This window comes from Falco punctatus, assembly GCF_963210335.1.
Source record: "Falco punctatus genome assembly, chromosome: 3".
Classification (NCBI taxonomy): Eukaryota; Metazoa; Chordata; class Aves; order Falconiformes; family Falconidae; genus Falco; species Falco punctatus.
In genome coordinates this window covers 43116388-43135198 of record NC_137582.1, presented here as the reverse complement: position 1 = coordinate 43135198, position 18811 = coordinate 43116388, and the positions used below count along the sequence as shown (strand labels likewise).

The window sequence follows — 18811 nt, the reverse complement described above, 5'->3', positions numbered from 1 at the left end:
ATCCACATGTTGACCATGTTCTGTTTTTTAAAATACTACTCTTCCTTAAACAGGGCCATGTTGTGTTGACAGACTTTGGACTTTGTAAAGAAGGGATTGCAAGTTCTGATACCACTGCAACTTTCTGTGGGACACCAGAAGTATGTTGACAACTTTTATGGCTTTTGGCTAGTAATTAATGACTGTTGACTATTATTAATATTTGTGTATCTGGAAGATCAAATACTCTGTACTGTTGGAGATCTCAATTCTTTTAACAAGCTCTTCCATGAAACCAAACCAAAGACAAGCTTCCTGCAGATCTGGTTTGTCCTTTTTACTAATACACAGTGTCTCCTACGTAGTACCCACATGTCCATAACTGATCTCTTCCTTCTTCCAATCCTTTTCAAACATTGTTTCCTCCTGTGTCTCCCAGCCACTGGCTAGACACAGAACAGTTAGTGTAACAGCTGCAGCAGATTGCAAATATTACCACATCCTGGCACTGATTTTTAGTAAGTTTATAGGGACTTAATATCTGTGAGTCTTAAGCAACTTTTGCATGCATGTGAAACTTTGAACTTGCTGACTGAGTTTATTGAACTGTTGTCTTTTTACTGAGAAACTGTGCTGGAAAACTTGGAATCTGAAAATCTTGAACACATACTAGGGATTCACTGAAATGCCAGGATTAGTGGCTTTGATAATTTGATAAACATACTTTAAATTACAGAAAAGGCCTTGAAGGCAGTGAAAGATGTGTGAGGAGTGTTTAGCTGAAACATTTGAACTAAAAAAAAAAAAAAAAAGGAGGGGGTGGGCAGGTGGCAACATGTGACAACTTGTAGTTATGATCAGAGTAGGAATCCATAAAGCTGAGTGGTAGACGTGAGCTGAAGCAATATTTGTTGAATGTTTTGGAAAGTTCAAAAGGCAATATATAGAACACTGGTAACTCTGGATCTGTTTGAGAAAATCTGTGGGAACCTTTTTTCCCTCATGTTCAGAGGCTTAGTCTTCATGCTTACCTTGGACTTGCATAAATTGCAACGTAAGAGAACGCTAATGCTGTTGCTTTGTACACATTCTTAAAAATATCAGAACTAAACATGGTAGTTGTGTATTAGTCTTTCTAATCCAAGATTTAATTAAAATCTTTCATAATCCTGCTAAAAGTATAATGATCTTCTCAGTGTTTCTAAACACAGAGTTGAATGACTTGGGTGACATCTAAAAAGCTCAAAGGAGGTTGTGAAAGATTAGAAAAAGCTTAAGTTGTTGAGTTCAAAATACTTCAGCTTCTTTTCATGCTTTTGCAGGGTTATCTATAGACAAATGCGTTACAGGACACTCATACAGAAAGTTTGAGAAATACTGATCTAGTTAAACTGAGTTTCAGTCTGCATTGTCTGACAATGCTATCATCTATTTGTAAATTAAATTTCAGAATCTGGATAAGAACGATAAAGTGAGCATCCTCTTGTTTTATGAGGCTAGAAACTGTGTGTGCTGCAGATGGGGACCGAGATGATGATGATCCAGCCATAGTAACTTTATATTACATATTCACAAAGAAGAGTCTCATGTTACGAAGTAGCTGTCCTAGTGCTGTAGGGTTAATAAGCTCTGACATGCTGAGTAGATTTCTTGCAAGACAGATGGAAACCAGTTAGCACTGTCATTCCATGTTTGATGGTACTGGCTGTTTATCATAAGTCAGTCAAGTGATACCTATTTGACAAGAATCTTTAGTAACTCACAACTCATGCCCTCATTGGGATTTGCAGTGAAACTTCCTATGTTACACAAGTTGTCACTAATTGTAGATTTGAGGCAGAATTAATATCTTCTTTCATTTTTATGTACTACGTGGGGAGCATGCAGGCTTAGGGTGGCAGAATGGGCAGGGCTAGTAGCCAGCTTACTGAGAGATGTTGCCACTGTAACAGTGCAGCAACCTATCTGAAATATAAAGCAAGTTTCACAATAGCAGGTGGCAAAGTAGTTTGGCAAAACAGTAGTGTGTGGGAAGTATTGTTTCAGTTGGGAAAAGAGCTGTCCTACTTGGAAAATGACCACATGGTGATGAAGTATTTGCCAGGTTTGTTGAAGGACAAGATAAATACTTAGCAGTCTTACAATTGTTATGAAGCAGCTTTTTCTGAAAGTGTTTACTGTGATGTGACTAAAACATAGGTTTTATTCGTGCTAGCCTAATGCTCTAAAACACTTTTTCGTTTATTTTTTATTTTAGTATCTTGCACCAGAAGTCATTAAAAAGCAGCCCTATGACAACACAGTAGACTGGTGGTGCCTTGGTGCAGTTCTTTATGAAATGCTTTATGGGCTGGTATGTATTTAACATGTGGGGGGCAGGGGTTGCTTCCCTCCTCTCTCCCCCTTTATGTGAAGTAACCCTGGAGTGTTGTTAAAGATGCTAACTTTTGCAAAATACTGAAATACTTCACTTAAATGGATTAACAGTTTGTCTTAATGTAGCACCTGTTTTTTCTCTTTTGGATATTTTATTGCCTCTTGCTGTCTGAAATTTTACTTTCCAGTGAACTGCTGGATATCTGCTGTGATGAAGACAAGTAGTCATCACTTTGAGGGAATGTGAGAGTAAAATGAATCAACAGCGATAATATCCAATAAAAAACCCCAGCATATAAGTAAAATTTTGCCAAATACTGGAATAAATAAAATTAAAGTACTTTTCTGCTTAGGTCTCCCAGGTTTTCTCCTAGCTTTTCCATTTCTTGATAAGCAGCATTAGGAAAAAAAAAAAAAACCACCTTACTATGCTTGTTCTAGTCATGTGTAGTTACTCCAGTAACAATCTGTTCTGTTGGTTTTCTTGAGTTTTATCTCCTCCCATAGGACCTTACATGGGAAGATAGGTATTTTTTTCCACTCATGTTCTTTTAAAGTAAGTTCAATAGCAGCATTGAAGCTGGATGGCATCTATGACTACTTAGGAGTGTGAGAACATGTTAGGAGACGAGGAGGTGGGTAGAGATGCTATCAAGTGTAAAGATCTGGCAATGGTGATAACTGAATTAGAAGTTAGCAGTGCGTAAGAAGAGGTAGCCTTCTTCACTGCTAGCAGTTTGCACTTCTTATAGAATCATTTACTGATCATACACATGAAACAATATTGCATGTGGCTTCAAATTAATGTATAACATTCTTTTTTTAGCCTCCTTTTTACTGCCGTGATGTTGCTGAGATGTACGAGAATATTCTTCATAAACCCCTAGTACTGCGCCCAGGAATTAGTCTCACAGCCTGGTCTATTCTGGAAGAACTTTTGGAGAAAGATCGGCAATGCAGACTTGGAGCAAGGGAAGATTTTGTATGTAACATCCTAATTTATCAAGCCCTGGTTCATTTAAAGGGACATGACCAACTTTATGTGCATGGCACAGGTTTAATAGTTGGAGGTAGAGATTGTTCTGTTATCTCTGTCTGTGTTTCTCCTCCTTATTTCTTCATTAAAGATGCCAGTTTGGTCAATCCCTGGAAGGTGTTGAGGATAGAAGAGAGATGATTGTTGTGGGATTTAATATTTTTAGCTTGGTTGCTGCTGTACCTGCCAGCAAAGGAAACGCACAATTCCTGGTGTAGTAGCCACTAAGATGTACTAAGGCAGGTTTCACTGTTCATAGTGAAACTGGGAAATAGTCAAAAGGAAACGCTATTTTCTGGTAATGCCAGTTTAAGTAACTACATGAAAGCCAGCCTTCAGATAAAGAGGAAGCCTAGTATCATGCAAACAGCAGCTCTTTGTGGTTTGGTTTTTTTTTTAGCCTTAAAATCATGGCAAATATTTTCCCAGTGTAACAACAAAAACTCAGTTTGCAAGGTCATGTGAGAAAGTATAAATGTCTTCGGAACCGTGTGATATGATAAGGAATGATCTAGAAGGACTTCTCCATCCATTAATTGTGAGATCTTCAGAGTATTCTGTTTGTAGTCTTACTGTTAGGTAGTCTGTTGATCTGGTAACAGAGCATTTAGGCTCTTGACATTGAACTTTCTCACAGTGGGGAGCAAGATGAAAGGATGGTAGCATTTAGCACAACTGTTTGCTGCTTTGTAACTAGTAGGCATATTGCAGAGATGTTGAAGTAGACAATTCTTAGACTATCTGCTTTACAAAAATTAACAAAATTTTAAGGCAGGAGCAGAGATACTAACAAAGCGTTTTTATTCTGTGGTAGACTTCAAAGTCATTGATTTTAAGGCTTAAAAGCAGAAAATGTGAACTTAAAAGGAAACTATCTTGTAGAGGCAGCCTAACAAATTTTAATTGCTGTTTTTACAACTACAGCTTTTATTGCAAAGTTAGCTGAATAAACTGATGGACTTCCTTATGTGCATGCGGTCTGAAGTAGTATTTACAATGAGGCACACAGTGAATTTCTCAAATACCTAAAATCTTTATTCCTTGCTGCAGCTTGAAATTCAAAAGCACCCGTTCTTTGAATCTCTCAGCTGGACTGATCTTCTTCAGAAGAAGATTCCACCACCATTTAATCCTAATGTGGTAGGTGCTGTTTGAGTTCATACCTGCCAAATTTCTGCCTTTGAGGGCTCATCTATTTGCAAAGAGTGCTTGTTTCAGAATGAGGAATGGGAACCCCCCCCAGTGCTGACTGGCCTTTTGAGCAGTCATGCTCTTCAGCAGTGATACTATCTTTTTTTTCACTTAAAACTTGGTTTGATGTATCACCTTTTCTTCTGCTCATTTCTGTCAAAAGTACTGTCAGTTTTTGTGGGATCTGAAGACCAAAGAAGAAAATACAGATAGCCTCTTCACTTGAAGACTTTGCAAAAGACTGCTTGCTTTTTTTTTTTTTTGGTCGTTATTAAGCTTTAGTGGCAGATTTTGATCTTCCCATCAGTTTAAACTCTGTCAGCCTGTGAATGCTTGTCCAAAAACTTGGGGTGGGGGTGAGTGGTGGGGAGGAAGACCTTCCTAAAGTCACATCCGAGGATCACCTTTTGTTGAGTCTGCGTTCTGTTTGGTGAAGAAGCCTTAGCTGTCTTGTCTCTTCTCTCTGTGACTAAATATTACTATGCTTTATTTTTTTAGGCATGTTACTGGGAAGCTGATCTTTCATAACAACAGAACCATTGCTAGAATTTAATGCTTAAAATTTTATTGATGGAAAAGGGAGAAAGAATTTGGTGTGGTTTGGGGTTGGGGAAGCAGGTTGGTGGGTTTTGGTTTCTGTGGGGTTTTTTTGGTTTGGGGTTTTTTTTGGTTGTTTGATTTTGTGGGTTTGGGGGTGGAGTGGGGGAATTAGTTTCTGCATCTTTGTAACAGTCATTTAAGAAAGAGATATTTCTTCATATTTCTAAGGTTTATCAGATCATAAAGGTTTGTAACTCCATCCTAAAAGAAACAAGGAGGCCTTTAATAGCTGTTTTCAGAGATGCTTCCTGAAATTTCCTGTATTTAAATAAGAATGAATGACATAAATAGGCTCGGGTTAAATTTGAAAACTAAAGGACAAGCACAAGTTTAAAACACAGTATTAATACAACTGATAGATCTTTCTGTTTTCTAGGTTGGACCAGATGATATTGGGAATTTTGATGCAGTGTTCACAGAAGAAATGGTCCCATATTCAGTTTGTGTTTCTTCAGATTACAACATTGTTAATGCCAGTGTCCTAGAGGCGGATGATGCATTTGTTGGATTTTCTTACGCACCACCTTCTGAAGATATGTTTTCCTAGGAAGTTAGAAGCCAACAGTGTGTTGGAAGTCTTGGAGTGAACTGAAGTCTTAGGGTTATGGACACATTCCAGAACAGCGTAATTCCAGAACTAGTGCCTAGTTTTGTATGTAGGTTTGAAACCTATGAACAAACTGTCTCTGCTGTATAGGAGGAATTTGGGCATTTTGGATGGCTTTCTTTGGGATGTAACTGTTTGTTCCTGCTGCAGAAAATATTTTTTAAAATCTTTAAAAAGCGCTCTCTACATATTTTTAAGCAAAAACACTGACTGTTCTCCTCAGTCCCTTCAAGTTTACATTCATACCTATCTAAGATTTAACTGGCACAAACAGCAGCAAATTTAGTAAATTTATAAATGCTTTTGTACTATTTACAGTGACTTTGTGCTTGAATTGTAACTATGCAAATTGTCTTTTGTATATCCTGGTTTAAAAAAGGTAAATGTTTTCCCTGTTATATCAGTTTGAAATATACATTAATTTACCTGTTAGCACTTAAATGAGAGGTTAATATAAATTAAGACCAAGATTCTTAAAAGACTTCTGCAGACTGACAAGTTGGTCATATGAAACTGGATTGTTGCTCTTGCACTTGCTGCAGCACCTGTTTGTTCAACTGTATTGTGTGCAGTATGGGGGATTACTCAAAGCAAGGATGGAACAAATCAACTGGATCAGTTTGGTAACATTATTGATCATGTGTTCTGCTTTTCTTTCCTCCCTGAGCTAAACACATCTATATTTCAACTGCATTAAAAATGTTTTTGGTTAAAACTCTGCTTTTCCAAAGATATAATATGCAATAATCACTGTTACTTTAACCTTTTGGGGTGGGTGGTGAGGGGATCATGCCAAATACTAGAGGTTCTCCTCACGGATTTATAGTTTGAAACACTGTTATGTTCCAGACTGGTTGTCAACAGTTTGTCAACATTCATAGCTACTTGTCTTTGTGTTCCAGTTTGCACCATTTTTAAATCTTCACTTGGTATTGGGGGGGGCGGGGGGAAGTATAAATTACGCTGATAATTTTTAAAATGTGAAAAGCTGTTGTATTTCTCAAACATACATGTGTATGGACAAACTGATAACTGAAAAATTTCTGTTTAAGGAAATATTTTTAAACAATGCAAAAAAAGACTGCAGTTAGTATATAAAGGCCTATCACGGTAGTAGTTTTATTATGTAACTTGTAAATAACAACTTATTTTTGTCTGTTACTTCAGAAATGCTCTGTGGTTTTTGTTCATAAAGATACTGAATTAAATGACCCGAGAGAAGGCTGACAAGGCACTCAGGAGTAGGTACCAGGTCACTAGGCAGTACTTACTAACGAGAGACACCGTGTTTACAAATAGGCTGTCCTTTAGTACCTGCCGCGCTGCGGGCCCACGACCCCGGCGGCGGTGCCTGTGCGCAGGGCGGGGGTGGCGTTTGCCTGCCCGGGGCAGCGGGGCGCTTGGTGAGGCAGCCCGTGAGGGCCCCCGGCAGCGGCGGCCCCCGGCAGCGGCGGCCCCCGGCAGCGGCGGCCCGGAGGCTGAGCGCGGGGCGGCTGGCAGCTGCTTTCCCGCCTGCGCCGCGCGCGGTTCCGCGGCCGCCCTGGCGGCGGGTGCCGGCTGAGGGAGAGAGGGAGCGGTGCCGGTGGCCCCGTCCTGCGGCTGTGGAGCCGCTGGCTGCCGCCTCGTAAACGGTGCCGTTCCCTTCTCCGGCGGGCATACCAGCGCCCTCGTAAGGAGAAGGCGGCGTGGTCCCTCTCCCGGCTGCCGTGCGGGCAGCCTTGGTCGCCCTCAGTACCCGTTGCTGCCGACGCAGCAGCGCTGAACAGGGGGTATAGGAAGGCTGGAGAGTATTTTGGAGAGAGCGCCGGTGGGATTGTGAGGAAGGGGTGCTGATAGCGGGAGCTTGAAGCCAGGAGGGCTGTGTTGGGCAGTGTGCTGTCACACCCTGGAATGTGGCCTTAGTTGGCTGTGGGGGCACTGATGAGACATGGTCACCCCGGTAATGGAACCGGTCATGCTGTTTCTTGAAGCTTAGGAGATGACAGTGGTCAGTACACAGTGACCTGGGCCATAGCCTGGTCGTGTTTGGTGTCCTTTTCTTGCCAGCTTGGGGAATGCTCGGTCCAGGGAGATCGGGTGGATCTGCATGCATGTGTGTGTTTTTCGTTAATTCTTTTTTGCTGAAGATTTCAAGGGATGGAGCAGTAATTGTGTAGGAGTAATCCTAAAGAAACTGAAAAAAATCCCTACTTGAAATTCTTTCAACTTGTGCTTAAAATTGCATGCTTGAGGCACTAACCACATGTGCCGGCCCACAGCATACAGTCCTCGGGGGACAGAGTGTACACTGCTGCCACGCTGGCGTTGCACTGTTACCCAGATTCCTCTCTCTAGGATGTTGATCCATTTGTTCTCCTGAAGCCAGTTGTGTGAGCTCCTACAGGAGATCTTCCTCATCAGCCCAATGATTCTGTGTCTTGTGTATTACTAGGTGGCTGAATCTGTTTTTAAAGATTTAAGTGGCGTTTCGTATTGGTCATCTACAGCGAGGACAAAGGACACTTCATAGAACAGAATCTGTAAGACAGTATTTTGGCCTTAGTAATTCTCACTCTAAATTCAGCAAAGTAGTGCTTCATGTGTGAGATTCTACGTTCTAAAAAAATGCAGACGTGGATAATACACAAATAGAACAGCACAGAAGAGCATGGTCAGCCTCCAAACCCAGATTGTAAACTAAAATTGTAGTTGTGAAAGTTTTGTCTTCGGGAATCAGCACTGATCTTTTGTGTACAGAGATGTACATGACTGGAAATAAGTGTTTGCAAGATCAACACCTTAAGTGAGTGCTAAAGGAGGTAACATCAGCGTAGGAAAGCCAGATTTTGAAAAGGGAAAAGGTGTTGCCAAGTTTCACACTTTTTAATATCAGATAAGAGAGATGCTTAAGTTTTACTTTTTATAAGCTGATTATAGCTGTAAAATATATAGGGGAGGTTAAATGCAAGCTTTAATTTCATGGGTTAGGGAATTGGGCAGTGGAATAATTCACTGAGAAAAAGGTAACACTAGAACATTCTTCAGGAATTACTTCAGGAATGTAGTATGCTTCAGCTGTTGGAAAGAATTTTCCACTGAATATTAAATATCCTTAAAGAATTGCATAGTTTGAAAAAGAGATGCTCTTAATTTTGTATGGCTTTGTTAATATATACCTTTATTATTACTGTGGCATGGCCAGTTCTAATATAATTTCTTCTCAGTTTATTTCAGTGTTTTGATAGAGAATGCAAAGATCTTCTCTTGGAAGATGCATCATGAAATACAGAAAATGAGGGAAGTTGCCCTTGTTTACCTTGACAGAAGTGGTGGCCTTCAGAAATTTGTGCACGACTGCAGAAAATACAATGGTATTATTCACTCAATAGATAGTCTGTTAAATTGATACATAATGTTACACAAATCTCTGTTGTTTTTATTTAAGATCCTTTTTGCTCCTACAGACTCAAAACAAAGTTATGCTGTTTATCGTTTCATTATTTCAATAAATCCTTCTGATATTGCTGAATTAGATGCAACTCTTGGAAATTACATTCTTCATAATCCCATACAAGCTGCACAGATATTTCAGTCAGTAAGTACATATTTATAAACAAGAGTAGACAAAAATACATTATATTTTAACTAGATTTTCTTTTCTAAAATGAAGGGGTTTTTTTTTAATCACAGGTATGCTTCATAGCTATTAAGACATTATCATTAATTGAACAACTGCAGACGGAGGCTCAGGTGAGTCTGCATCATTTTCCTCCATTTAGATCTTAAATCTTATAAGCATGAAGTATTAATATATTATTTTTGTATTAACTTTTCAGTTTTCGTTTTCCTTTTGGTTGTACTATTATTTGTAATGATTAATAGCTGGAAGTCTCACCCAACCATATTGCAAGAATTTTGAGATAATTAGTAGGAAACCTAATTTCTTTTACACTTCAGGCATTTCAGTATTTTTTTTCTAATAGCTATATATCACACTGTGTGTTTGTCCATGTAAGTAAAGCAGTTTTAAATAAAAAAAAAATAATTACAGTATTAATGTAATTGTGTCTCTTGTTAGATTAGCATACTGCTGAAGCCAACACATTTGCCATCTTTACCAAGTTATGTTATGAGTTTTTCTGCGTTTCCTTTTGATTACACATCTCAAAGATTTTATATGTCTGAAGGAATAGCAATTGCAATGGGAACTGTAACAAAATATACACAAGGAGCAAGATTTCTTTGTACTGAGGAAACCTGTCCATTTTCTGAAGGTAGTAAAAAAGGAAAAAAGACATCAGTACTATTTCAAAAGCTTTTAAATAATTTTGATAACATTTCAAAAGCTTTTAAATAATTTTGATAACAGATTAAAAACCTAGCATGAAACAGCGTTTTCCTATGCGGTCTTATTATGCATACATTTTTGTAATGAGCACAGCATGATTTTATCAATTGAAAGCCGGGGACCTTGCCAGCGGTTGTTCAGCATTATTAAATGTTTTGGGAGCATAGCTATGCCAGCAATTCATTTTCGTAATGCTGAAGATGGTTTATATGAGAAAAGATATGTTGCCAATATAATTTAATAATTATCTGCAAGAAAAAATGCTAAAGTAGTAGAATACTTTGTTTATTGGAAACTGTGGTTCTGTTTATATAAAAATACCACAAAACTGTATGCTTAATTAACTGGCAAAAGCTCCTAGCATAGAACGAGTTTGCTTTAAAGAGTAGCTGACTTCTATGGAACTACTTTGAGTAGTATTACTGAACTGCTTGTATTATTGCAGGATTAGGCCTTAAGTATTTCAAAGGCTGTTTTTTTGCTTCTTCCTGTAACAGAGACCATAAAATTATACATGAGATGCTAGATCCCAAAGTTAGGAGACTGCAGAATAAATCATAATGATGTCGTTAGGAGGGCAGGTATTTGATAACGACTATCTGTATCCCATGGCAGGCAGAAGTGGCACCGGCTTGCTCCCTGCTGCTCAAAAGGCCAGGCCAAGCTGTTCTGCCTGGGAATGCTTTGCAGCCGGAAATTCTGCCATCTTGTGGGCTGCTTATCATTAACGATACAGATCATTTTAGTGACAGCCTGGTGGTCAAAAGTATGCTCATCCGAAGAAACACATACTAAATGTGGAATTTCATTGTCGGTAGTTTAATCACTTCTGTTCTTAATGGGAAATTTAAAATGAAAACCACGTCCTCATTTTAAATGTTTCGTAATTGGTTTTATTTTTTAAAGGGTTTAGGTACATAAGAGTGCATCTGCCTGGAGCTACAGAATCTGCCACAGTGAGGAATGATTTTGTGTGTAGTATGTGTTCTTCAGCACTGCAGGAAGACGTGAAATTTAGAGTACTTGGTGGTAGGATCAATATAGTTTTATTTTTTTTATCTGTTACTTTCCTACTTCTCTTACACAATAAGTAAACAAAACAGTTAAGTGGAACAAGCCCCACCCCCACCCCCAGCTGTACTGTTTTCAAGATAACTAACCTTTTCTTTGCCTTTATTTTGAAAGATAAACAAATAGTTGAAATGATTGATACAAAAGTTCTTAATGCTTTGAAAGGATATTCCAATGGTAAATCACATTTTAGGATTCAGACATTTACAGTTTTCTTGAGAGGTAAGCTGCATTTTGGAGTTTTGTCAAGATGTTTTAGAATAATAATCCCTTGCATTTTCCTTATAGGTTCATTTCTCTGGATAAAATTGTGAAAGTCATAATTTTTATTGCAGTTCTTCAATAGAATTGGGGGGTTGGGGGGGAAGTACATCAAATTAGCTAAGTAACTAAACAGTGTACACAGGTGACTGAAAAGTGCACATGGCAAAACTGTTGTGTTTACTTTTATACCTTCATTTAAGTAAAATCCCCTGGCCAGCTCTGTAGTATTGCATTCTGACCTTAGCTTATTTTTCTCCTTTCTACTTCCTTTGGTCATACTGTTTTGTACTAACTTAATGCATTTTTCACATCCTTCCTCGGTCTAGCTGTTTTCCACGTTTTATCAGGTTTTTTGGCTTCTGCTACTACTACTTGCACTGCAGACATCAAATAATTTCTAATGTGAATATCCAACTAAAATCACAACTCACCAAAATGCTTTTATTAATTCTGGTTTTTTAAAAAAACCAAACGCTGCCATTCCAAAAGTCTATGGAATTATATGGTTCATTTCTGGAAAACTAAATAGAAAAAAATTAATAATATTATAAAATAATAAAATTATAAAACACAGTCTATGGTGAGATGCTGTGAGATATGCTTGCGTTAAATTTTGACTGGCTTCAGTGATCAATGAGGTTAGACAGGGTCTCACAGCTGACATTCATGTTTGGTTGGACCTAACTCACATTTCCAAAACATAAATGTGAGATTTTTTTTAAAGATGCACAGAAATACAGAGGTTCCCAAAGCTATTTGTGTGTCTTTTAAAACTCTGTTTAATTTGGATCTCCTTTTTATTGTTCTTTTCTCTGACACTTTACAGGACAGTAACCATCAGTTATGTTGTCACCAAAAGTTTCAGAGTAGGAATGCATACCTGCAAACAACTGTCCATTTTCTTTTCAACACAGAACTAAATGCATTATCCATTTTCTTTATCAAGAATTTACTTTTCCTCACCCAGTATGCCTTCCTTATCTGTTGCACTAAATAATTAAATTGTATGCTTCATTTTAGTCTAGTCCATTATGTGAGCCTGGCATCCAGTTGTTGTTTTCTGCATTTAAATCATAAAATTGAACCATTCAGAATGTGAGAAAGTTTTCTGACCATGTCTCTAAAACTTTTTATGCCCTAACACATCTGCAAGTGTTGTCCACCCACACCCTTTTTTTTTCCTTCCCAATTTCTAGATGAACTGGCCAATAAAATGAAAATAGGAAACCACTACAAGATTATAGGAATTCCAGCTTGTGTACAAAATGGCTTACAAGCTACAGCATGTATAGAAGTCAATAGTGTACAGCTCTGTAAGCCAATTGGTAAGAAAGTTCTAGTAAAATTTGACCAAAAAAGTTGGAAAATCTTCTGGAACAAAATCCAGAGAATTTGTAGTTTTCAGTTACCTAGGAAGTCCAGATTATGAAACCACTCTGGGACTTTCCTTTTACAGTCTGAAATGTATGCTTACTGTAATTGGAAAATGTTGTCTTTTGCCTGCTTTCCATGCATTGGGAAACGACATAATTATTTGCTGCAGTTCTTCAACTTCTCTTTCCAACTTCTTCTATCCGTTGGTACTTCAAGGTACTTTGAAATCACACCTTAAATGAACCTGGTATTTCAGTTTGTTACTCCTTCGTACTCCCATCAGTTTTAGCAGATCCTGTCTGCTACCTTTTCAGTAGTAAAACTAAGTGTCAGATGTTTACATTCTGAATTGGCGCTTAATACATAAACATTTGTTCTTTGTAAATTTTGTATCAAGACTAGAATGGTGGTTTGTTCTAGAATATCTGCATGTCTCCTATTAATAAGTGTTTGTTAACCTGTACTTTCTTTTCACTAGGTCCTTCTTTTGTCAGTGACAATTTTAAGCATCTGCTCTCACTGACTTCAGGTTCATGCTGGAGGTTTACTGCCATCCTTGCCAATATCTTTGCTTCTGAAGTTGTTCCACCAGGCACTTACAATACTCTTAAACTCGCAATATTGCTGAGTCTAGTACAGACGTGTGAAAAAGAAAATGCGGATTATCTGGATCTGTTGATCATGACAAGTGATATGCTAGTAATTGATAGGTAAAGAAATTCCTTCCTTTTCATGTACATTTAGAATTAAAAATGTGAGTACTTTTAAAGATAATCAGATCGGTCTTACATGAAAAGCTAGAGACTGCATTTTAAAAGGATATACAAGGCTCCAACTTTGTAAAAATACCCAATTTTTATCCCTGGGACATTTTTATTTATTTCAAATCTAGATCAGAACTTCACTAATAATAAAACCCCTTAACACTCTCATAATATCAGTGAGATTTTAACAGTAGCACTGCTTAGCAGAGCTCAAACAAGACATTCTTCGAAAATCAAAGCTAAAGACTGTCCCAGAAGCTGGCAATGGTAAGAGCAAAGGGCTCTACTTTTCAAATCCTGTGTCACTTTAAGCCTTTTCATCACCACTTCCCAGCTGGCAGCATTTTCAGTTAATAAGCAGTGTGTATATAGATATTTACAGGTTTATCACTTTTTTTCATAAACACTATAGTGATAAGGTGTCAAAAGTCTCATACATCTTTACTCATGGGTCATAAATCCAGCTGTTGTTGCCTTTAACAAAATGTTTTTTCTGTATTTATGTATTTACCCCTTTATACAACTATAAAGTGTTAACATAATTTCACATACACTGCAGAGAAGTATTATATGCCCAGCTTTAAATTTACATTAATTTAAACAAAATTTCTTTCTCCTTCCCCAACTCAAAACTGGGCTTCATTTTGAAAAACATCTTCGAAAACGGCATGAATTCCATTTGCATCTGAGAGTTCTTCAACAAATTAATATTTTTTGTTGTGGAAAAAAGTATTTTAACTATTTCAAATTTAGCAGTAGAAATTAGTTCAAATTTGAAAAAAATGTGGGCTTCAGGATTTTTTTCCCCCAAGTTAAGAGTAAGATTCCAAAAGAGAAATCATAGGAGCACAGATTGTTCTAAGAATCAAAATGTCAAAATATTGAAACAGTTGCACACTGTAAATCTTGGTCAGTACTGTCATTTGTACTATCTTGCATATATACATAGTATTTAATTGTCAGTAGCTTTTTAAAGTAGGCATTTCCTACATCATATTTCTGTTGGTATGATAGCCTATTTACTAATGCTTACTAATTTTAATTAATAATTTTATCCCAAGTATTAATAGTAAGATAAATTGTTCTCTGACATCTTAAATTCATTAGTTGCCTTTGAGTGTGGCACCAGACAATTTGCAACCTCTTTGTGCCAAGGTACATAGTGCAGGGGATGAGAAATCCTATACCTGCTTTCTCAAAAAGAATTGGCAGGGGGGGCAGTGTAACCCAGGCAAGCAGAGCTTGCAAGTTCCCAGCCTTTCCTTTCTTCCCAGATGGCCAGGATTACTCATCCTCTACCCTTTTAAATCACTGGGAAAATTTCTCTAGAATAGGAAGAGGAGTTAACAATATGGGGTTAAATTATGGGACTTCTTTGACTTCCTAGGAATTACTTCTATTGCAAACCATTATTTGCTTTGTTAAATCCACGACAAATAGTCCTGTTGGCAGCTGTTGAAGGCTTGGGCTTCTACCTTTGTATTCAGTTACTCTAAACAGGTAGTTTTGACACTGTTTTTATGTTAAGGTTTTTTGTTGTCGTTTCTAAGTCTTAACTATATATAAATACTATTATAAAGTACTGACAGAATTATTTAATCTTCTAGGCTTCTGAATTACAGCGTATGTCTTCTGCCTCGTGGCATACGACACCCACCTTCTAGTGAAATTTTTCCTTCAGTGTCCAAAGATAAACACGGATCTGGAAGTGCTACTATTCAAGCTTGCAGCGCTGTGCTGGCTCAGGGTGGTATCTGTTACATAGGAGACTTATCTTCATATAAAAAGGATAAACTTGAACTTCTACAGTCAGGTAATCTCGTACCAACTAACAAATGAGGGGACAGAACAAAACAAACATGCAAATTTATGGCTAGGTTTCTTCCCCAGCTCATGGCCCTCAAATGCTGCAAAAATCTAGAAACTGTTTTTAGTGAGTCTGTGTAAGAAACAAGGGACAAAAAGCCAAGGTCCTATAAACTTAATTTGCTACACAGGCTACAGAGATCCATTGATCATGACAATTCAGTGAAACACATAATCGTGACTGGTTTCAGTAGTGTGCGTGTGACTAGAATTTATAGTTAAACTAGATCAATTATGTAACTAACGGCCATATTTTGTCTTTCCTAGTGATAGAGAGCAGAACAACAACGGTGTTCATTCCTGGGAAGAAGTACGGAGAAGAGGCTGACCATCAAGTTACTATTTCAGTTCAGACCAATTTTTGGTCTTTCGTAGATGTGGATTCTGCCTCCAAGAAACATATACAAAGGAATAACTTCTTAATTGGACAGATGGTAAAGCACATGCCTTGTTATGGCAGTAACTGTGCTGTATCAATCATCTGTGTTCATGGTTATTTCAACTTACAAAATAATGAAACCAGTCAAATTTTAGTACTTCCCAAAACATCACAATTTAAGTGACTTTAAATCAAGTATCTTCTAAAATGAGCTAGCTTTCCCAAAAGTAGGTATTGTTTTATTCAGAATAGCTTTTGACAACTACTATATAAACAAAAATTTACTGCGTATATTACAGGTAATTAATTAGATAATCTTGCAGGATTAGTATTTATGGATATTGAGCATGTCAGATTGAAAAAAACCCCAATGTTCCTACAAGTCAAAAGTAGGAAAATAGTAACCAAAATAAAGTTATTTTCTTTTTTTGGGTCTCTTCTTTAGGATACAAGTTTGATTCCATCTAACCTTTTAGATGTTTTTGGGCTTTTGATATATAATGAGTTTCCTTCGTGTCAACTGTCTTCTCCTCTTGTACATCACATCTTGAAAAAAGCCATTAATCCTGAAGCCATGCTGTACAAAGTCTCACAGCAGTTCAGAATGCAGGATTATGAGGAGGTAATCAATATTATCCAGTAATTTAGAAATGCATTATACTTGGGAATATCATATTGTTTCTGGAATCAGAAGGTTCTCTTCACATTCTGTTTGCTTATTTTAAAACCTGTTAATACTCACTTTCTACCTTTCCCCCACCATATTCCCACTAGCACTAACAGGATTGTAAAATTAGCTTCAGTTCTTTGAAAGGGCCAACATAATAAATTCAGTTTTATCTTGTTTCTGAAAATCATACCAGATTAACATTTATGTGAGAACAGATCTCCAAGTTTACAATCAGTAGTAAAAGTTAATATTCCATTCTAAATAAACTGTCAATATCTCTAAGTATAATTAGCAGGTTATTCTATTTAGTATCTGAGATCTATCCTTACACATAGCTGAATGGTGACAGCTGTTTTTATAAAAACTATTGATAGAATATACTGTCCAAATTATATTACTATTCCACTGGCATATTAAAAGGTATGAAAAATACAATTTCTTTTATTTCCCAATTAAATACTTAAAATGTATACCCTCTTTCTAGTTTATTTTGTTTGCTAAGAATCTTCCTGTTGAACTGAGTTCAGGCGCAGAAAACCTTATTCAGGGCTACTATCTTGCAAGTCGCAGAGTGAGAAGAGATTCTAGTCATGGATCAACATTATCAGCATCTGCACTAAAAATTCTGTATGTCCTACTTTACACAGTAAACACATCTATGTTCCAAATAGAAATTGTGCTAACCTGCTACAGAGCTTGTTAAATGAAAATCTAGACAAGACTCTTGAAAGTTAAGTGTAAAGAATCTTATTTACCATTTATTTTATATATTGATGTTGGGGGAAAAAAACCTTAAAAGAACTTTGCCAGGCAAAAAAGTGATTGAAGAAACAATTATCACTATTAACTCTATCTAGAAAAACAAAAATGGGATTTAAGTTATCACACTTCATATTATGCAAGCAAAAAAAAAAATTTTAAAAAAAATATATAATATCAAAGAGATATTATGCCAAGTTCCACTGCTTTCATAGCACAAGTCTCATGCATATTACTATGTACTTTGTCAGTGACAAGTATAACTGCACAGTATTTGTGTGAAGTTTGCACAGCTAAGTATGGCAGAATAAAAAAAACCCCAACACTCCAGTGTTAACTTTTCTATTTACGGAAGTGCTTGAAACAGGGCTTTACATACCGCATTCTTTATTTTTGACATGTTTGTATTAATCTCTTAGGATTTCACTGTCTAAGGCTCATACTAAACTAAGTTTAAGGAAGAAGGTACTAGAAGAAGATGCACTGATTGCCATCTTGTTACTTGAATCATCTCTTACTTTAAAACATGGTAAATAATGCAACTCAGTCTTTAGTATTGGGTACATAGTTTTCACATTTTGTCAATTTGAAAACACTTTATACCAATTGATTGTGATAATAGTTCCTTTCAAATCAAAGTCCAGAATTTCCACTGTTGAAGACTGGTATCAGAAAACTCTTTCAGTTGACTTTCCCAGAGTCTCTCAGTGCGGTGTGTAATTAGGCCACAGGCCAGCAACAAACCTCCTTCGTTTATGCTGGCTTATTTGAGACATTGCTTCTCTAACAATGGTCCAGGTTAAACTAAACAGTTCCCCTCCCTGGGGAAACAAAAGACAAGAACTGGCTTTTTTTTTGTTGTTATCTAACATCATAGTTACACTTGTTCACACACAAATTTGGCAGTGGGACAAGAATGTTACCCATTTTTAAGTAATCTGTCAGCTTTTTTCTCCCCCTTCAAAGTCCTGGCAAAAGTAAAGTCTTTTAGTCTAAGTCTTCGTTTCTTCTTTGCTTAGGCAAGTCCGCATTCTGTGTACCACCAAATCCTGTATTTCCATTTGACCTCAGTGATGAAAACTCCCTGCAACAGAGAGATAGTTACCTCATGCAGTGTCACCATGAACTGCTGAATTTTATTGGTACATATGGCCCAGGAATTCACATTAACACTAAGGAAGAGTGAAAACTCCACTCTGTAAGTAAAGCTTGAAACCAGCTTTTTGAGAGACTGCACTTACAAAAATCTCAGAAGCTTTATTAGTTGGATATTTTTAAGACAGTTGCTAAAGAAGTTGCTAAAAGTTGCTATTTTGCTAAAGAATAAAGCACAGCTGACAAGATTTAATTACACATTTTGTGACAGTGTTGTTTGAAAGCAGGAGTGGTGTCTTCATTCTGGGAGGCCCTGGCTTCAGAATAAAGCCTCAACCTGAACTTCCCTTCCTGGCTACCACTCTTCATGCAGTTAAGTGAAGAGTAAAGCACGGTTTTTAATAAGACTACACCTAACAAACCAGGAGTCTAGAATCTAACATTTCATTTCAA

The 18811-nt window shown here is 37.2% G+C and overlaps 2 protein-coding genes across 5 annotated transcripts in view; both read left to right on the top strand.

Annotated features, from left to right (window-relative positions):
- The window catches only part of LOC308060988 (serine/threonine-protein kinase Sgk3), a 61433-nt gene extending 54483 nt beyond the window's left edge, over positions 1 to 6950 (top strand). For all 4 annotated transcript variants that reach the window (XM_080380387.1, XM_080380389.1, XM_080380386.1 and 1 more), the window contains exons 13-17: positions 54 to 140; positions 2237 to 2332; positions 3182 to 3337; positions 4442 to 4531; positions 5559 to 6950. In XM_080380387.1, the coding sequence (XP_080236513.1) occupies positions 54 to 140; positions 2237 to 2332; positions 3182 to 3337; positions 4442 to 4531; positions 5559 to 5729 (600 nt within the window). In that variant the 3' untranslated portion in view covers positions 5730 to 6950. The remainder of the gene's footprint in view (positions 1 to 53; positions 141 to 2236; positions 2333 to 3181; positions 3338 to 4441; positions 4532 to 5558) is intronic.
- Positions 6951 to 7093: 143 nt separating this feature from the next.
- On the top strand, positions 7094 to 18614 carry MCMDC2 (minichromosome maintenance domain containing 2). Its single transcript, XM_080380397.1, has 14 exons — positions 7094 to 9139; positions 9233 to 9363; positions 9459 to 9518; positions 9847 to 10042; positions 11023 to 11145; positions 11302 to 11409; positions 12648 to 12776; positions 13304 to 13535; positions 15197 to 15402; positions 15723 to 15889; positions 16280 to 16456; positions 16989 to 17131; positions 17683 to 17792; positions 18283 to 18614. Exons 1-14 carry the CDS (start codon positions 9040 to 9042, stop codon positions 18447 to 18449), a joined length of 2049 nt encoding a protein of 682 aa, XP_080236523.1. The 5' UTR covers positions 7094 to 9039; the 3' UTR covers positions 18450 to 18614.
- The last annotated feature ends 197 nt before the right edge of the window (positions 18615 to 18811 follow it).

What these genes read in the sequence shown, in the direction of transcription:
- MCMDC2 (XM_080380397.1), top strand. Translation starts at nt 9,040, where the DNA reads ATGCATCATGAAATACAGAAAATGAGGGAAGTTGCCCTTGTTTACCTT. An exon ending in ATTTACAGTTTTCTTGAGAG is followed by an intron (nt 11,410 to 12,647) that starts GTAAGCTGCATT and finishes CCCAATTTCTAG; the next exon opens with ATGAACTGGCCAATAAAATG. An exon ending in GCATCTGCACTAAAAATTCT is followed by an intron (nt 17,132 to 17,682) that starts GTATGTCCTACT and finishes TTAATCTCTTAG; the next exon opens with GATTTCACTGTCTAAGGCTC.